Source organism: Antechinus flavipes, chromosome 3, assembly GCF_016432865.1.
Source record: "Antechinus flavipes isolate AdamAnt ecotype Samford, QLD, Australia chromosome 3, AdamAnt_v2, whole genome shotgun sequence".
Taxonomy (NCBI): domain Eukaryota; kingdom Metazoa; phylum Chordata; class Mammalia; order Dasyuromorphia; family Dasyuridae; genus Antechinus; species Antechinus flavipes.
In genome coordinates this window covers 170,674,751-170,694,271 of record NC_067400.1, presented here as the reverse complement: position 1 = coordinate 170,694,271, position 19,521 = coordinate 170,674,751, and the positions used below count along the sequence as shown (strand labels likewise).

Genomic DNA, 19,521 nt, shown 5'->3' with positions numbered 1-19,521 from the left:
TTGATGGACATCCATTGAATTTCCAGTTTCTAGCCACTACGAAAAGGGCTGCCACAAACATTTTGGTACATACAGGTCCTTTTCCCTCCTTTAAGATCTCTTTGGGATATAAGTCCAATAGAAACTGCTGGATCAAAGAGTATGCACAGTTTGATAACTTTTTGAGCATAGTTCCAAATTGCTCTCCAGAATGTTTGAATCTGTTCACACCTCCACCAAAAATGCATCAGTGTCCCAGTTTCCCACATCCCCTCCAACATTCATCATTTTCTTTCCCTGTCATCCTAGCCAATCTGACAGGTATGTAATTGTATCTCAGACCAACTCTTAAGATTGACAATGTTTCCTTATCACATTGATAGAATTGCAGTCATATCTCTGTTCTTGTCCTAGTTTAGGTACTAACATCTCTATTCTTGAGCAAATCATTTCACTTCTCTGAACCTTAGTACTTAGTGTAAAATTGTCTTACCTGTTTTTATATCTTGTATTTATTTTTTTAAAAGAATATAGCTAATGCAGAAATTTGTTTTGCCTGATTTTATATTTGCAATGGATTTTGTCCCATATTTGTAATTGATTTTGTATTTCTTGCTTTCTGAACACTTGTGTGTTTGTCCTCCATCATCATTTTTCCCCATCTTTACTAATTTTGATGAATTTAAAGAGATACTCTGCAATTGTTTTAATAATTTCTTTGGTTGTGATTTTGGGCATTTTTTCACGTTATCAATAATTTTCATTTCTTTAAAAAATATTTATTTAATCTTTTGGGAGCCTCGCAGCTTATTTTCTTTCAAAGAAGAGGGAAAATTACTTTTTTGAGAGTATAATTGTATTTTTCAAGTGTTTTACTATGTAATGCATCTGATGATTATAAGATTAGAGCCATAAGTGACCTTAGAAATCACGTAGTCTGATGCTTAGTTTACGTCTTTCTGGTTCAAGCTCAATAATTACTGAATTAATTTGAATTGAACCTATTATAAGAAATTGGAAGCCCAGAATGGTTAAATTGAGTTACCCAAAATCACATAAGTAAATTCAGGGACAGAATTTAAATCCAAATCTTCAGAATCAAGAACCTGTTTTCTTTCAGTTATATTAGACCTAATAGACTAGTAACAAATAGAACTTTGTTCAGCTTTTATGGGGAAAAGAATGTTATTATATTGTTACTATTTTCCTTGAATTTGCTGATTTGAGAAGATTAACATAATTAAAATTACTTGCTGTTCACACAGAGTGCTACTATAACTGTAACTATTTGGCATGTTTTGTTGAGGTGCTTGCTAAGTGTTATAGCACTATAATGCTGTAAAATAATGTTAAATTATTTTTATATAGAGATATATAAATTTTAAGTATCGATAGCCATTTGACTTATTTTGTTAGTTACCTACACACTTCCCCTCACCATTTTCTTGTTGTATGCCTAAAATAATTGAGAGTGCATATGGCTTCTGATGAAATGTAAATTCATCAGAATTTCAAATTCCATACAACTTCACCTTTTTTTCTGCTGAGTTTTCCCTACCATTACTAGAATATTATAAACTAACTTAAGTTCAGTGTTGTGCTGCTAGCACTATACTCTGGAGATGTTTGAACCAGGAAAAGGAAAAAAAAAAAAAGACTTGAAAAACTTAGGAAGAAGATCCTTCCAAAGAGCATAGACCTAGTGATGTTTTTGTGGAATATCCTTTAAGGAAACCTGCTGCTTTTCTTCTTTTTGTTGTGGTGGTTTTCTTCTTTTAAAATAATATAATGGTTCTCTCTCTGGGAGCGAATTTCTTGGGGAGGTTTTCTGGAGGCAGCCTTAGTTTCAGGTAAGAGTAATAATCACCCAAAATGCAGCAAGCTGGTTAGTTGAGGCCTATCTCTCTGCTTGCAGCTTTGTCCTTTGCTTCTGCCTCTGCTTTCTTCAGCCTCCAGCCAGCCAAGTGGAAAATGGAATAAATCTCTCTTGCCTCTGAGAGAGGGCTTCTGGCTCTCAATCTCCCAGAGTGCTCTGCATCTGTTCCAGCATGCTCCTTTCCAATCTAATTCAGCTGAACTCTCTTGACTGGGCCTCTGTCTGCTTTTTATATCTGAGAGAGTAGGATTGTGGGATATCTCCCAGCATGCTCTTTGGCCCTAAGAGCTTCAAGGGAGGTGTGAATTCGGATATCTCATACTAAACCCTGAAATCTCCCAAACGTGTGAACTCCAATGAGTAAAGGTGTGAACACAAGCATTGTATCAGTTAGTTCTACTTAGTACCTTGTTTCAGGTTCTGGCCTAAAACATCTCCTTGTAAGATCAGATCAATGATACTGAACCATGCTAAATTAGATAATTATTGTCTCTATCAACTCTAATGACTTAACAGTTTGTAAAGATTCCAACAGGAGGTCAAAATTTTGATAGTGAATTTAGGCACAAATAAAAGAAAATATTCTGGAACAAAATAATAATTTAGAAAAATACTCCCAGGGTTTTTAGATTTTTACTCTTTAAAGAAGCTATCCAGATAAGGAAAATTCCTGTTTGGCTCTTAAAGTATTCCATACCTACAGTAAAGAGAGGAGATACATGAATTCATATCTCTTATCTTTGAGGTCAAACTTAATCACTGTAATATTTATTATTTGGTTTCAGATTTTTTTCAAAGAATAATTCAATTGGAAGTAACAATTAACACAGTTAAAAGGACACAGAGTCAGTATGGTGTAAGGGAAAGAATCATTTTGGTGTCAAAGGACTAGTTTTATGACTTGACTCTAACTCTTACTACCTGTATAACTTTCATCCCTTCTAAAAGGTTTCCAGTGAGAGGGAAGCCTGCTGTTTCCTTCAGCAGCTCATTCCTCTTTAGGAGAACTATTGCTGTTAGATTTTTTTATTATACTGAATCAAAATCTGCCACAGCACCAACTCCCTCAGACACCTAAAGTTCAAGAATTTTATCAATGATAGGATCTCCCACTACCTCAGCTTCCAATTCAATCATTACCAGCATCATTCAGGGGAACAATCCTTGTGGAAAAGAGGTCCATTCTTTACCATCACCCACTGCTGATCAGCCGCCAGTGCTAGGGCTGTATGCGATGTTCAAAGAGGACTAGCACCTTTGGTATGAAGATTTGCTGGGGCCTTTTTATGGCTGTTTATCCACTTGTTGTTCACCTGAAACTTAAATCTCTTCTGTGGCTCCAAAAAGCATACACAGCAGCTGTATCCAGGTAAACCATCTCTGCAGATAATCTAAATCAGGTTGGTTGAGGGTAACTGACAGATCTCAAATCTGTCAATAAAGTAGGGGAGATGTCTATCCCTTAGCAAAGTGGGTAGATGAGAAAAAATTGTTCCAATGTCCACAAAAGCAACTGAAGGAGACGTGAAGTCAGACATCAAAGATGCCACAGACCTTTAATATCTCAGTAATTCTGCCTCAAATCCAATTCATGTACGAGTCAAGATATCACCTGTGATGTCATTGGTCCTCTTCTAATACAAAAAATAAACAGCAACAGCTGGGACAGGTTAACCTAGTCTAGTTAAAACAAACACAGGAGATAACATGTGTCAAATGAGTTAAAACCAGTACCAAGACCTTTTGCTATCATCTCTTCCCCAGAACCCCAGAGTTCTCCAAGAGCTCCAGGAATAAGAGCATTTCTCAGACTATTATTAGCTTTGCTTTCAGTCCTGTTACCATAATCATCACTCAAGAATATAGCTCCTGTGGAGAAGACCCATTATCATAGCTACTGTTAATACTGTTGATCAACTACCACAGATGGGCAATTAAGCCTAAAAGACTAAGGAATTGAAAAGCTACTGCTTCTCTTAACCAGTCCCCAATACTAAACCTGCTTCTAGCTTACCTCCTCCAACCATCATGCAAGTGCTGTAGCTCCTTGATACTCAGGTAGCCGAATTATCTAAATACCCAGGGGAAAAAAAGTTCTTTAACTTAAAGCTAAAACTTAGTATATGTGTTGTTCTCCCTTACCTGTCAAGAGAATGTGAGCTCTAGAATAGAGACTACTGTCCTGTTTTTCTATTTGTACTCCCCAACCCCATCCCCCCAACCCAAGTTTTTCACATTGCTTTCTTTGCACATTGTAAATACTTGATTTTTTTTTTTTCATTCACTGATTGAAATTCTTTTAACCACCTTTTCTTCGTCTATAACAAACTGTTAGACTAGATGTCCTATTAGACTGCATGGCCTTTCATGTCCCATCCAACTTAAGAAGTCAGTAATTAGGTAATCAGTGGGTGTCATACAGTAATTTAATTTATTTTTTAAGATATCATAACAGAATGTATCCATATGAGTGCCTCAAAGTAAATTTACTTTATGGGGAAACTACATATAGATTTTTTTCAATGACACTTTTGTCGCTCAAAACATTTTCAGACCTGCTCTTCTGGAATTGTCTTTAAAGTTTCTAGCATATAGTTTTTATTATCTGCTATGTGAGATAAATCATCATCCTTAAAAAGCAGATTTGGTTTGGAAAAAAATCATTCATAGAGGCAGACCTAGTTAATAAGGTAGATGATGAAGTTGAATAACACTTTTGGTCAAAAATGAAGAATTTCATGTGACTAATAAAAACTGTCCATAGTAGCAATTTCAAAGGAAGAATTCTAAAAGTATTTTGAATCCTGGCATTGTTATTGGAATAAAAGCGATTTCAAAGGAAGAATTCTAAAAGTATTTTGAATCCTGGCATTGTTATTGGAATAAAAGTCACTGCTTTGAAGGGCAAATACTTATTTGGTGCAGTGTTTGAAATAATATGAGCCATATCACATTATTTTTATATGTGTATATTTTCAAAATTGCTAAGACTTTAAAAGAAAAAAGTTTATCATTATAATTTTCAGTGAAATTTGGAATATTGTATTTTATAGGGTCAATGGGGAATCACAGCAACAGAGGAAGAAGAGGAAGAAAAGAGGATTAGAGAATTTGAAGAATCTATTCCAAAAATGTGTTCCCAGTTGCGAATATTGACACATTTTTACCAGGTACATAGCAAAAAATTATTTTGGTGTCTTTTAGTAAATATTTGACAGTTACAATTCATTTATAAAACAAGCTAATCTAGCAGAATCTAGTTTATTTATTTACCTTTTCAGAGGGTTGCTCATAGGGAATCTTACTTTGTATCTTCCAAGTACAAAAACATTCATTTCAGAGGCAAAAATAAGAGGTGACCTTTATGCCACTTTGTGTATATCTTTTATTAACTCTTTTTTACTTTGCCCCATTTTCCATTTTTGTTGGAAAATGTAAAACTTTTAATGATCATATGACTGTAATAATAACTGTGTATTACCTAATTATTTTTTTGAATGCAGATTTTTTTGTATGAAGTGTCTATATAAGCTAATTCTACACAGAATTTATTATTTTTAATATTCCTTTCAAAATGGATACCTAGTAATTAACTCCATATTATTAATTAAAATAAGCAATACAGCTACAAAGGAATTAATATAAAAGTCTATGTTTATTTTCAAAAGGAGTTATGATGGTCCTGTTTACTGTTACCCATTTCCATGATAGATTTAATAGATTTTTTAAAAAAGTAATCTTAATCAGTATAATCCCAATTGCATTCAAATTACATTCTTAATCTTCTTTGTTAATCATTAGTATTCATAGTCTCTTTCCTTCACAGAAGAAGTTCCTTTTCTGTTCTCCTTGTAGGGGAACTTGAAATAATAGTATGTCAGCAGCTATTTGTCATTCACTGCTTCTGCACACCCAAAGTCCCATACCTATGAAAAAGAAAAATTATTCAGGTTTACTTTTAATGAGCTTCACATATCATTTTATTTCAAATTCATCACTCAACAGGAAGTCACTGTCTACATTTTCTTTAACAATATTTTACAGGAAAAAATTTAATTTTCTTTCTGCCTTTCCCCTTCCTCATCACATGCATGATATGTCTGACTATATATGCATACATGCATACACACATATCTATGTAAGATATTTATATATAATATAAAACTAATTGTGTTATAGTGGAATAAAATAAAAATAACTTTAAACTCTAGGATTCTAGGAAATATGGTTCTATGATACTATAAAAACCAGCCAACATGGTATTTATAGAAAGACATATTTGGAGTTTCATTTTAGAAGGCCAGGAGCACATTTTTCTTCTACAGTAGTTGTAGGGATCCCTTTTTCTCCACCTTTCAGATAAATGAAAAACAGGCATTCCTCCTACACTGTTATTGTTGGTTGCTCTCTGTGGTGTGAGGCTTAAAGGTTCTCTAACAAGGTGAGAGGGGATATTGGGATGTATACAGGAATTCTGGGATGAGCTTCAGGAAGAAGCCTGACAGAAGGCTTATCATCATCTACCAAATTCAAGTTTAAATGAACGGCATAACCTAACTTTGAAATTCTCCATTTAGTTTCTTATTATTCTGTTTCAGTATATACATATTTATTTATAAATTATGTCTATGTCTTATTGTACTAATAATTACATATATTATAAAACTCAGATTAAAATTACCATTTTAAAAGGATTCGAGAAAGATAAAGTAATTGATCCTGAAGTCAAAAAGCTGCTATTGAGGTTTTATGAGTCGGGAACTCATAATGAGTTCCTGCATTTTAGGAAAATCATAAAAACCACATGGAGTTAGGTTTGAAATAGGAAGACTTGGGACAGGGAGACTTATTATATCATAAGGCTGTTAATTAAGTCCTGAACTAGGGCCATAGATGTGTGAGTAAAGAAAAGGAGAGAGATACTAGAGATGTTAAAGTAGAGGGAATAAAACAACCAAAAAGCAACCAAAACAAGATTTGTCAGCTTTTAGATATGTGAGGTAAAGAGAATAACGCACAGAGGATGACACTGAAGTTGTAAGAATCCAGAGGACTAAAAAGCTGGTAGTTACCTTCCTTATAAAAGAGAAATTTGGAAGATGGGTGGTTGGGGAGTAAGGTAATGGTGGTCGAAGATAATTCAATGGTATCTGTGATTCAGATTACAATTCATGTGTGCCTGCTCATACTGATTAACTCTTACCCACTCAAAATGAAAATGAGTAGGGCGAGTTCTTACTACTCTGTCATTGCCTTCCTGTGTAGTATCCTTTTCGTAGGGGATGATCTGGAGGATGGAGGAAGGGCAGACTTTTCCCAATGATAGCCCTGAAAATGTAGTTTTAATTAATTATAAGTTCACTTAACTTAGGAAGGAGAGATTGTACATCACAAAAGATAGAGTGTAGAGAGCATTGTTAGATGTGATTGAATTGGATTCTAACACCTTGACTGGCTTTTGCAGCAGACAGCTGCCCCATGTCTGGCTAATTATTCATTCCTTAACTTTAACCCATTGCACTGACATAACCCTCTAAGGCATCTTAGCCCCACCTCTATACAACTAGACACTTTATCTTTTCTTGAATCTTTCAAGTATTTTTCTGCCTCTACATTTTTATTCATGCTATTCCCATTGCCTGAAATGTTTTCTCCTCCTCTCCCTTCACTTTCTTTATTTATCCTTCAGCGCTCAATTCAAGTTCATCTTAAAACTTTCCTTCCCAAACTACTTGTGGAAAGTAATTCTTCTTTCCTCTTAAATGTCATAGCACTGTTTTCCTCCTATATTGAACTTATTACATTTTACTTTCATTCACCTAGCATTTATCAAGCATCTTTTGTCTGCCAGGCACAGTAACAGGTTCTAGGAATACAAAGACAGAAACCAACACTACTGCTGGTTGGGGGAAAGTAGCATGCACTGGTGAATAAATGTGAAATGTTTGTGAAGTAATAAGGGAGGAAGTTATGTAAGGAAAGAGTATAAGAACTTATTAAGACTCTATTGTGAGTCAGGCACTGCACTAAGTTCTTTATAAATATTATCTGATTTGATCCTTCCAATAGTCCTGGAAGACAGCTAACAAAAGGGGAATTGGAAAGGCCTTAACTTGGAAAGAAGTGATTCTTGACATTACTTTTGAAGAAAGAGGGCAGACCAAGACAAAGGTGCAAGGGTAGGAGATTGATTCTCAAGTACACGAGACAGTAAGTAAATATGTTTGGCCAGAACTAAAATGTGCTAAGGTCTAGAAATCATAGTAAATCTGGAAAGGTCAACCAGGCCCAGATTGCGAGGGCTTTCAAATACTAAGTGTTAGAAGCTTGTATTTTTGTCCTGAAGACAACACTCAAGTTTCTTGAGCGGTGTAATGTCAATGCTTAGGCATGACACATCACTTGTACTTTAGAAGTTTCAATTTGGCAGTTATGAGGAATTTGGCTTGGAGAGGAGAGATAAGATAGAAACTAGTTAAAGGGCTATTGTATAATCCAGGTGAGAGATTGTTAAAACTGCATAATCTTGGTTAGTTTTGGATTGAATGGAGAGAAAGATATAGATTTGAGAATATTGTGGAGCTAGAATGGACGAAACCTGATAGATGATAAAATATGGGTTGTAAGAAGAATGAAGAACTGAGAGGACTGGAATGAAGGGGGTACCCTTGATGGACTTTTTCCTGCTACGTTATAAATTCAATGAAGAGAAAAACTGTGCCTCTTTTTTTTTTTTTTTTTTTTGATTTTTTAGTGCCTCTCATTATTTTCATATAGTAGATGCTCAATAAATCTTGTGTATGTGTGAACACAGTGATGATGCATGTATTTTTTAAAATTAGTTTTACCTACACACATTGATTAGTTTTGTAAATGTCCTAAAGTACTGTTTTATCTACATATTAGGACAACAAAGCATGCCCTAAGCAGATAGTTTTCATTAGCTTATTAATTTTATAGTATTTGGGGATTTCTTAAGTTTCATAAAAAAAGTAATAATGATGGAAATCTAAAATTTTATAAACTTTACATCTTATTAACTCTAGAGCTTCTTTTAATGTTAATATTTAATGTTTACTTTCCCTCTTTTTCAAGGATTTAGGCTTAGTTCTAAATTGACAGTGCCTTTCTTGGAGTATGTTCTGAATAAATACTTTTTGAATGGATATGTATAATTGATTAAAAGTGATTGTACATATAATTTGAAGTGAATTGTATGGCATAGATTTTTATTAGTTTTTTCTGCTCATTTGAGATAGTCTGTAGCTTTATAATTAATGAAGAAATAAATAGAATTTAAAATTTTTCTTCAATATTTCATTGTAGTGTGGAGGTGACCCAGGACTCTCAGACACAATTCTTGCAAAACACTTTATCTTGACAGGTTTTAACCTGTTGGAAATAATTTGAATACAAGCCCAGTGACAATTCTCAGATCTTTTGTCTATGAACAAATCTAGCTAATTTTGGAGAGCCTTACCACTGAAAGGTGGGGCATTTTTTGACTACATCAATTCTGCAAAAGTAAATCAGATTTGTAAGTTGCATTGATGGAAGAAATACTATCAAAAATCATGTATCTTTGAAATGAGAAATAAGTATCATAGCTTAATCTTAAGTATTCATTTGGTGAATATTTACTAAGTTCCAACTATGTGCAGTAAATTATTTCAGATTACCTCCTATGACTTTCTTTTTTTAAAAAAAATGTATTCAGAATTTTAGATTAAACTGTTATTGAATTTAAGGTAAGGAGGAGGAAGGGACAAAATAGTTGCTAAATTTTCTGAAATGCCTTTTTTCCCATTGTAAACTTTCAGGATGCAAAAGCTGTGATCTGTTTTGGTTTTATTTGATCTGGAATCTAATGTCCCCACTTTCTCCCTGCAAAACCAAACCAAACCAAACCAAAAAGCCCTGCAACTTTGGACTCGAGGATTGTTAAGGGTTTGCCTTGTTTTTGCAATTCTCTCTCTCTCCTTTTCCTCCTTCCTTCCCCCCCAACAGACTCTTAATTTTCTCTTTTTTACTTTTCCCTTAGGGTATTGTACAGCAGTTTTTGGTGTTACTGACAACAAGTTCTGATGAGAGTCTTCGGTTTCTTAGCTTTAGATTGGACTTCAATGAACATTATAAAGCAAGAGAGCCAAGGCTTCGAATGTCTTTGGGCACTAGAGGGAGACGTAGTTCCCACATGTGAACAAATTCCCAAACTGAATATATAAAGGATGTTAAATATTTGATTGGACATAAAGATCCACACTTAAGAATGAAAAACAAATGGCCTGAAGCTCTGTTTGCCCATAAGACACATGAATGTGTGGCATCATGGTAGAAATACAAAAGACAAATCTTGTTTATACATTGGAATCAAATACATTTGTTACAAAGTTAAATAGATCAGTTTGCACTATTCCGATTTATTTTTTGAAACCTCATATTTAAAGAATATCATGTTTTGTGGAGCTTTTTAAGCTTCATACTTTTATTATTTATATTCATCATTTCAAAAATCACAATTTTTTTTTTTTGCAGGAAATAGATGGTTGGGTATTGAGTTAAGGTGTGATGTCATTAACTTTTTTAAAGCATCCTGTCTAGAGACAGTTTTTGTTAATAATAAATCAGTCAGACCCTGAAATATTGTCCTTACCAAGAAAATACATGAAGTGTTTTATTATACTGATTTTAATGTTGTAATGTATTTGCCTGTGTGAGAACATTTGTATCTTGATACATTAACTTTACATATATGTTTTCTTTCTTGCTTCCAAGTTTACATTTTTATATTTGATTTACTAATCCAGGTAACTTCTAAAAGTCATATGCAAAAATATAGAAAAACACTAATAGAATTGACGTAAAACAAAAATACACAAGCATTTAAGTTTAGATCTCTCAATTGTCAGAAAAAATATGTGTAAATAAATATAGATGTGACTGAAACATTTTGTGTTCAAAATTCTGATGTGTATTAGAAAGAAATTGATTATATAATGAAGATATCCTTTTGACTTGGCTATTTTTTCATTGTAAATATTTATATATATATATATATATTACTGTTAGAGAAATTTTTTTTGTAAAAATGTCATTATATTAAGTCATTTAAGTCTCCATTTATTATGTTCCATGCATAAAAGTTTAGAAAAATTAAAATACAATTATCTTTCAAATATATTGTCTATTTCTTGACTAATTTGGAAAGACATACTTAATGTGGAGGAGACCAGAGAGAGTTAGATTTAAAATGTTACTCTATGTATTATTATTTGTTTTCCAAAGTTAGGAAATGCATATTATGGAACTTAATGTATAGAAAGAAGAATGAAACTCAGCAGTTTCTCACTTAAAATCCATTTCTTTTTCTCATCTTGTCTATTCCAAATTCCTTGCAATTAGAAATTTGAATTAGAGAATGAAGTTTCATAATTTCTGGCAATACAGAACTAAACTCTCAAGTTTAGAATTCTTAATGGTATAAATATGAAGGCATGATAATTCTAATTTGATAATAGTTTAAAAATAGCATGGAGAATGAATTTTTAATTCATTAAAATATGGATAATTTATGTAGTCCCGTACATTGCTATTGAATCTTCCAAATCTTGATCCTTTAACCAGTTCAACTTTATACACTTGAACTCCTTTCCCCCATTGTCCCACAATTCCTGTTCATTCTTTTTGAACTTCAAAAATTCCACTATCTACCATTTCTCCTAATACTTCCATTACTATACAATATTACAGTTGGAAATCATACAATGATCCATTATAAATTTGTTATTCATTTTCAACTGGGACTTCATTGCTTCCTTTCAATCCTTTTATTCATTCCTTATTCACACTGTCATACTTTCCATATCAGCTATTACAAACTTTTTTCTTCTTGAGATCCCAGTATTGCTCTCTCCTTAGAAAAGGAATTCACCTCATACTTCAGTGAAAAAATTGAATCCATTTATTAAGAGCTCCTTTGCCACTTTTCAAGTCTCCTCAACAGTCATCTGCTATTTTCTCCTTTGTTTTCGTCTAATCTAAGAGAATCTCCTTATCAACATTAATTCTAGCTCCTATACTTGTGTACTTGATCCCATACCCTCTTGTTTTTGTCTTTAATCATCCTTTCTTCCCTAATTTTTTTTACTAATTTTCTTTTTCCTTAAAGAAACTTTAATATTTTTTGTTATTGAATTTCTTTTATCTCACTCTTTTCTTCTTCCTGGCAGAGATATCTTACAATAACGAAAAATTTAAACGAAAAATTTAAAAAAGAAGAAAATTGAGAAGTACCAGTCAATAAACATATTAAACAAAACAAAAAAAAATGACATGTAATCTTTCATATCTGTGGATCCTCAATCTGTAAAAGAGTTGGTAAAGAGGTCTTCCCAGACCTCTTTATTGCAAACTTGGTTCTTATAATTTAACAACATTTAAGTTAGAATGTATTATGGGTTCATTTTCCATTTATACTGTTATAGACTTGTATTTTGTGTTTGTGGCTCTACTTCATTCTTCATTAGTTTATTTAATTCCATGCTTCTCTGTAGACTTAACGCTTGCCATTTCTTAAAGCATAATAATATCACATACATTCCTGTATGAAAATTTGTAAAGCTATTTGAAAAACTGTAAGTGTCTACTTTGTTTCCAGTTCTATGTCAACACAAAAAGTGCTTTTATAGTTTTTTGCCACACATGTCAAAGACCTCCTTGTTCCCCACAGTTTTCAATCTCTCCTTTTAAAGTGATTGCTTTCCCATTGCCTTCAAACATGTTCAAATCTCCTCCATATTAAAATTTTTAATAATAGTAATTAATTTAAATAAGCTCCCTCTTTGGTGCTTTCTGTATGATCACTTTTAGTTTCCTTTACAGAATTAACATACATGTTCCACACTCTGGTGTATCTCAGAGCTACACCCTAGTCTCTTAATTTCTTTCTCACTTTCTCCAAATATTTTCATTAGCTTTCATGGATTCAACCATCCTCTCTGTATATATAACTTCCATATCTACACATCCATTCCTCATCTCTCTGTGTTCTGTTCCCACAATACCAAATACTTATTGGATGTGTCCCCTCGTCTTTAATTCTAACACATCTCAAAATAGATATATCCCAACTTAAGTCATTCTATTTCCCACTGAAGCCAAACTTCCCTAGGAAGTGCAAGATCATTCTTCAAGTAACCCATAATTTCAACCTAGTTCCATCCTTGACTCTTCCCTTTATATGTATTAAACCCATTGCTAGGCTTCCTGAATTCTACATTCACATTTACTGCATCTACCCCTTTTACTGTAGTCATGCTGCAAATAACCCAATTCAAACCCTAATTACCTCTCACAGTTATAACAGTAACTTCTTAATTGGTCTCCTTGAAGTCAGGATCTCCCCTCTCCAATTCATTCTCCTTCCTTCCAAATTGAAATTCCTAAACGCAGATCTGACCATGTAACTTTCCTGTTCAAGAAGCTTTAGTAGGTCCTCATTGCCTTTCAGATAAAATATAAACATGCTCTGTCATTTAATAATAGTAACCTTTTTTCCCCAGGATGATTACACACTATTCTATACATTTTATACTCTAGTCAAATGTAGTTGCTTCTTGTTCCCTGCATGGCATACCATCTGTCTCCATAGCTTTTCACAGACTGTAGTCAGTGCCTGAATTTGTGTCATAATTTCTGCCTTTTAGAATCTCTAGTTCCCTACAAGATGTGTCTTTTAACCCTTGTATCACCTCACTCCCACAAAGCAACAACAACAAAACAACCTTTGTATTTATTTTTTAGGTATCTTGTATTTATTTGTGAATGTTGTATCCCTCCAGAAGAATGTAAACTCTTGAGGATTGCCTTATTTTTGTCTTTATATCCTAACACTTAGCCACAATGCCTGCTACTGTTATATAATTAATAAATGCAGGATGATTGCTTGATCAATCTAAGTTAAGACAAGACATTTTTTTCTTAAAAAATTGTTTTAGCTGTTAGATACTCCCTTTTGAAATAAGAAAAAAAAAGTTAGCTTTAATATTCAGTGATGTTGGCCAATATCATCTTGTAATTCATTCTCATGTACTTCTTCATCTTGATGGACTAAGACTGTTTGCACTATTTTTATTCAATGAAAATTAAGATAGTATATAGAAAGGATGCCATTAAGTTGCTTATAAATTTGTTGGATTTTTATTAGCTTCTTTTCAATATTTTTTTAGGCCCTGGGTCTTTGAACTAATATATACTCTCATGGGTGATTTGATGAGTAAAAATAAAAATGTAAAAAATGTTCACATGTTTAAAATGGACTGTGTTCCTAGATATGACCTAATGGTGCATTTTATTTCAGCATTTCAAAATTGTGCATTCACAAAAGATAAAGAAACAAAAAACCCTGAAAATTTATTTTATACTCATTGTTTAAAAAATTATTTATTATTTCAATATCAGGGAAGAACTTGTAAATATTCTTATAGAATTATTTTTATATGTTGGATTTATATATATTATTACTGTTTTTGTCTTATTCAAAATAAGTTTAAATGTTTAGTCATGTCTTACTCATTGTGATTCTTGTAGACCAAAGCACATCAATATTGTCCATGAGGTTTTCTTGCAAAAGTACTGGAAAGGTTTGCTATTCCCCACTAATTGAGGCGAAAAAAGGTTAAGTGATTTGCCTAGAGTCGTATAGCTAGCAAGTGTCAGAGGCCAGAATTGAACTCAAGTCTTCTTGACTGGAGACCCAATGCTATATTTATGGAATCACTTAGCTGCCTACTAAAAATTTTAAGTATAGTGTGTGCCCCCCCTTCCCCTTCCAGTTTAAATATATTTGTGGTAATGAATTAGCATGTCTCATTAAAAACCCTGATTTCCAAACTTCATTTAAACTATTTGTTTCAACCATATTCCCTAATAAATCTAGCTTCATAGACTCATTGGCTTTCCATTAGCTCCCTCTCACTATATTTTTTGCCAAATTATAACCAAATTCTCCATGATTTACAAGCCAGCTTGTGATTTTTAAACCAAAGTTGTTGGGGCAACTAGATAATGAAGTGTGTGGAGCTCTGGCCCTGGAATCAGAAAGGCCTCAGTTCAGATCCAATGTTAAACACTTAACCCTTACTAAGCTGACTCTGGGCAAGTCATTTAACCCTAATTGCCTTGAAAAAGCAAAAAAAAAATTTATCATCATTGATGACGCACAAATTACAAATTTGAGGTCCCTATATTAATTTTACCAAAAATCTAGCTAGGAAAGGATGAATCTCTATTCCCAAGAGGAAAATGACAAGAAAGGGCCATTTCATAAAGAAATGTTTAATGTAAAATGGTCACAAGAAGAAAGTAGTACAAAAACCACCTTCGTTGTCAAATGGTATTTCTTTGTAAACCAAATATGACAGCCATGTATGATGAAGATTTACAGTGCAATGCTCTTTGAAATATGTTAAGGAGAAAGTAAGAAAATTGTGAATACTATCAAACAATAACCAAAAAAAAGTTTATAAAAGTGCAGTTCTAGAGAGGTTGGCCCAAGATACCTATAATCCTGTTCTTCCAGTTATTCATATATAGCACACTTGGAAATTCAGTTTCTTTCTGTGAGGTTCTTACTACAGTTTTTTGGAGTTACTCTTTTTGGGGATCTCAACCCACAAAGGAAGAATCAGGAAGAAACTGAAGGGTATATGTATGTGCCTCCATCCATCTGTCTGTGTATCTATGGATGGATTTTTGATGATTTTAACTTTATATATATGTATATATACAGACACATACACACACATATACATAAATGTATGTTTAAAGAATAAAACTACCAAAGATTTCAAGAGGAAGAAAATATCAAAACAGAAAATATACTAAAGTAGCAGAAAGGGTGAGTATTAGAGTTTAAAAGGTTACATCTTTCTCTCAATATATATTAAATGACAAATGAAATTGAACTAATATATAATACAGAACCCTGTAGAATCCCAAGAAAACATGTAGCAATGAGATGTCCAGAATGATTTAAAAAATAATATTAGATGACCTTCACAACAGAAATAATTAACAGAACAAAAATACTTAGATCCATAGTGATACATCTCCAGAGAACAAATGAGAAAACTAGGATTTGACATATAAATATAATTCAATGAAAGACAAAGTGAAAAAACAAAAGCAAAAACTGATAACACTAAAAATATATATAATCTCTCTAGAAGCAAAAGTCACTGATTTAAAATAAAATATGTGCAAAAGGCAACTTGAGGATCAAAGGTTACTCAGAGTATGTAAGCTGAAACACTATACTATGGGAAATAATGCAAAAAAAATCCTAAATTTCTGAATACAAAAAACAGCAGCAATCCTTATTGTTTGCAGAACTTGTTTTCTGGGTTGGAATGATTAATTTTAATCACTTTGTGTCTTGGAGTTTTTAGCCTTGAGTTTTTTTCTCCCCTGGAGATTTGTGAATTCTTTTGTTTGTATTCCATTTTCTGTATTCAGGAGTTCTGCATTATTCTCTTCTGATACTTCTTTCAGCATGGGTTTAATGGGTTCTTTTTGGTATTGTGTTCTTCTAGGAGACCTATGTTTCTTAGATTATCTCTGTACATCTTGTCTTTGAGATCAGTATGTTTTGCCTGCATAATGGCCATATTTTTTTTCTAATGTTACTGGTTTTTTGCTTCTCTTCTAGTTTATCCTTTACTTCTTTGTATTTGCACTCTTTAAACTGTTATTTTCTTTTTGGCACATAATTTCTTTTTTGGAGAAGTTATAAGAGGTTGTGGAGATCACAGAAAATTTTAGTCTCCCACCTTGTTGCTCATATAAACTGGAAATCAAATCAGAAATCTAATAATCCATGATCATTTCCAAGATCAAAAACAAAAAGCTTGTGCTTCAAACTCTTAAGACATGGTAGTTAAATTTAGCAATTCTAATGATGAACAATAATGTCTTCAAGTCAAGTAACCTGGAGAAAGATCTTCAAATATAAAGGAAAGAAAATTCTAATAATCTAAAATTATTCTTTACCCACTACAAACTGCAAAAGGTGATGGAATAATATATAACATAGCAAAATATATAACGTATTGCCAGCATGACCATAATAGAAAGCCAAAGAACTCAAGAAGCACCAAAAATGGTGTATTCTATGAAGCTGAGTCAAATCATCAATGGAAAAAGAAAGCATTCAATAAAAGAGTGGCATTTGGGGCTTTCTTATGAAAAAGAGAACAAGGTATTTGAATTGCAAATAAACCAAAAAACACATACATAAAATATAAATAAGCACAAATACCAAAGGAAGTAAAATAAAAGAAAGGAAAAATTAATCTTTAGTGGTTTTTTAAAAAATGAACTCTGGAAATTAAAAAAAAATAGATTATTAAGAGGATTTTTGGGGCTTTTTTTAGGTACATATTGAGATAGAGATAATCTGGCATTTATCTTCTTTTAAAAAATTAGCATTTATTTTCTCTTTCATTTCCCTCAATCGGAAAAAATAAAAGAAGCAAACCCTTGTAATAAATACTTGTACTGAAGCAAAACAAATTACTACATTGATCACATCCAGAATGTATGTGTTATTTGAATCTTGGGTCCATCACTCTTCTATCAAGTAGTAGTTAGCATTCTTCATCATGGATCTTCTGGAACTATTGTTGGTCTTTCTTTAGAGTCTTTCCATGTTGCTTCTTTTTATAATGTTATTGTATAAATTCTGATTCTGTTCACTTTTCATTAGCTCATAAAATATTCCTATTTCTCTGAAATTAATCCTTTTATGATTTTACAGAACAATAATATTATATTCAGATATTCTTTTTTCAACCATTCTACAATTAATGAATACTCTCTTGGTTTACAGTTCTTCATCACTACACACACACACACACACACACACACACACACACAATGCTGGAAATATTTTTGTATATCAGATCTTTTTTTTCCCCTTTGATATCTTTAGGATATTGTCTTGGTAGTGATATTACTGAGTCAAAAGAGTATGCACAAGTTAGCAACTTTTTGGTCACAGTTCCAACTTTTTTTCCACATACAGTTGTACCAATCAATTCATGACTCAGTGAATAGTCCTTTAACATGTCTGTTGAAACCAGAATGTAAATAAGCTGGACAAGGTGGAGGAGGAGGTCTTACATATCTGGTACCAAGTCCCCAACTGCATTATAGATGAATCAGTGTATTTTGTAAGACAAAATAGAAAAATAAGGATAAAAGGAGAAAGAAAGTGAAAATGTAGGGGAAATGTATGACGTTCCTTTTTCATCTAAAGACAGCTCGGTGGCACACAGGAACCTGAGTTTAGATTTAATTTTGGGCACTTACTATCTGTGTCACCCTCTGTAGGTCACAATCTCTATATGCCTCCTTTTCCTCAATTGTATAATGAGGATAAACATAGCACTTACCAGGAGCCAAGATGGTGGAGAGCAGACAACTGTCTGTGTGACCTCTGAGCTTCCCTCAAATTTAACAGCAGATTAAGCCTCTGCATTGGTTTTGGAGTGATGGGACCATAAATATTTGGAGTACAACAAATTTCCACAAGAACATACTTTGAAAGAACTTTAGAAAAGGTCTGTTTTAATCAGGCAGGGAGAGAGGTTGCTGAGCCCAGAGCAAGACTGCAGTGCAGAGAGTCAGGGAGAGGAATCAGAGCATTGCTGGGTCTACACTCCAGGGAGTCTACTCTTAGCATCTTAGATTATTTTGTCCTGATCGCAAGCAAGTGATTAAGCAGATTTGCTGTAAGCAAATACAAAAGGCAAATTGTGAACCACTGAGCCCCAAACAGGATTTGGCCATGCTTAACCAGCCACTGAAGTCAGCAGAACTGCCCCAGGATAAACTAAAGCAGCCACCCCTTTGCCTTAAGAGCAGACCCCAACCTTTAAAAAAAAATGAGCAAAAAAGCAAAATGAACTTTGACCATAGACAGCATTTATGGAGAAAGAAAACAGACCTCAACAAACCTTGAAGATCCTAAAGGCAAATCAGATGAAGCCCCAAAGGGTGATATGAATTGGTCCCCATTTCCCAAAGCTCTCTTGGAAGAATTCAAAAAGGATCTTAAAAGAGAGAAGAAAAATGGGGAGAGGAAATGAGATCTTTGCAAGAGGGTATGGAAAAAGGAAACCAGAAATTATCTGAAGAAAACTACTTAAAAAATAGACTTGTTGAAATGGAAAAAGCATGTAAGTCCTTACAAAACAGATATGAAAAAGAAACCAATTCATTGAAAAACAAAATCTGTGAAATGGAAAAAAAAATGCAATGAACAAAACACTTCACATAAAAATTCAATTTGCCAAATGCAAAAAGAGATAAAAAAGCTAATTGAAGAAAATCACTAAAAATTAGAACTGAACAAATGGAAATAAATGAATCAATGAGACTTCATGAATCAAACAAAACCAAAAATTAAAAAAAAAAAAAAGAAAATGTAATACATTGGAAAAACAACTGACCTGGAAAATAGAATTAGAGGAGACAATCTAAGAATTATTGGACCTTCTGAAAACCATGTTGAAAAAAAAAAGAGTTTAGACATCATCTTTTAGGAAATCATCAAGGAAAACTGCCCAGATGTCTTAGAACCAAAGGGTAAAATAGCCATTGAAAGA

General features: G+C 33.0%; 1 protein-coding gene across 1 annotated transcript in view; it reads left to right on the top strand.

The window, feature by feature from the left end:
* Nucleotides 1-13,807, top strand: part of TUBGCP3 (tubulin gamma complex associated protein 3) — a 155,724-nt gene extending 141,917 nt beyond the window's left edge. The window contains exons 21-22 of the mRNA XM_051984219.1: nucleotides 4,909-5,025; nucleotides 9,897-13,807. Of these exons, the coding sequence (XP_051840179.1) occupies nucleotides 4,909-5,025; nucleotides 9,897-10,055 (276 nt within the window). The 3' untranslated portion in view covers nucleotides 10,056-13,807. The remainder of the gene's footprint in view (nucleotides 1-4,908; nucleotides 5,026-9,896) is intronic.
* Nucleotides 13,808-19,521: the final 5,714 nt, after the last annotated feature.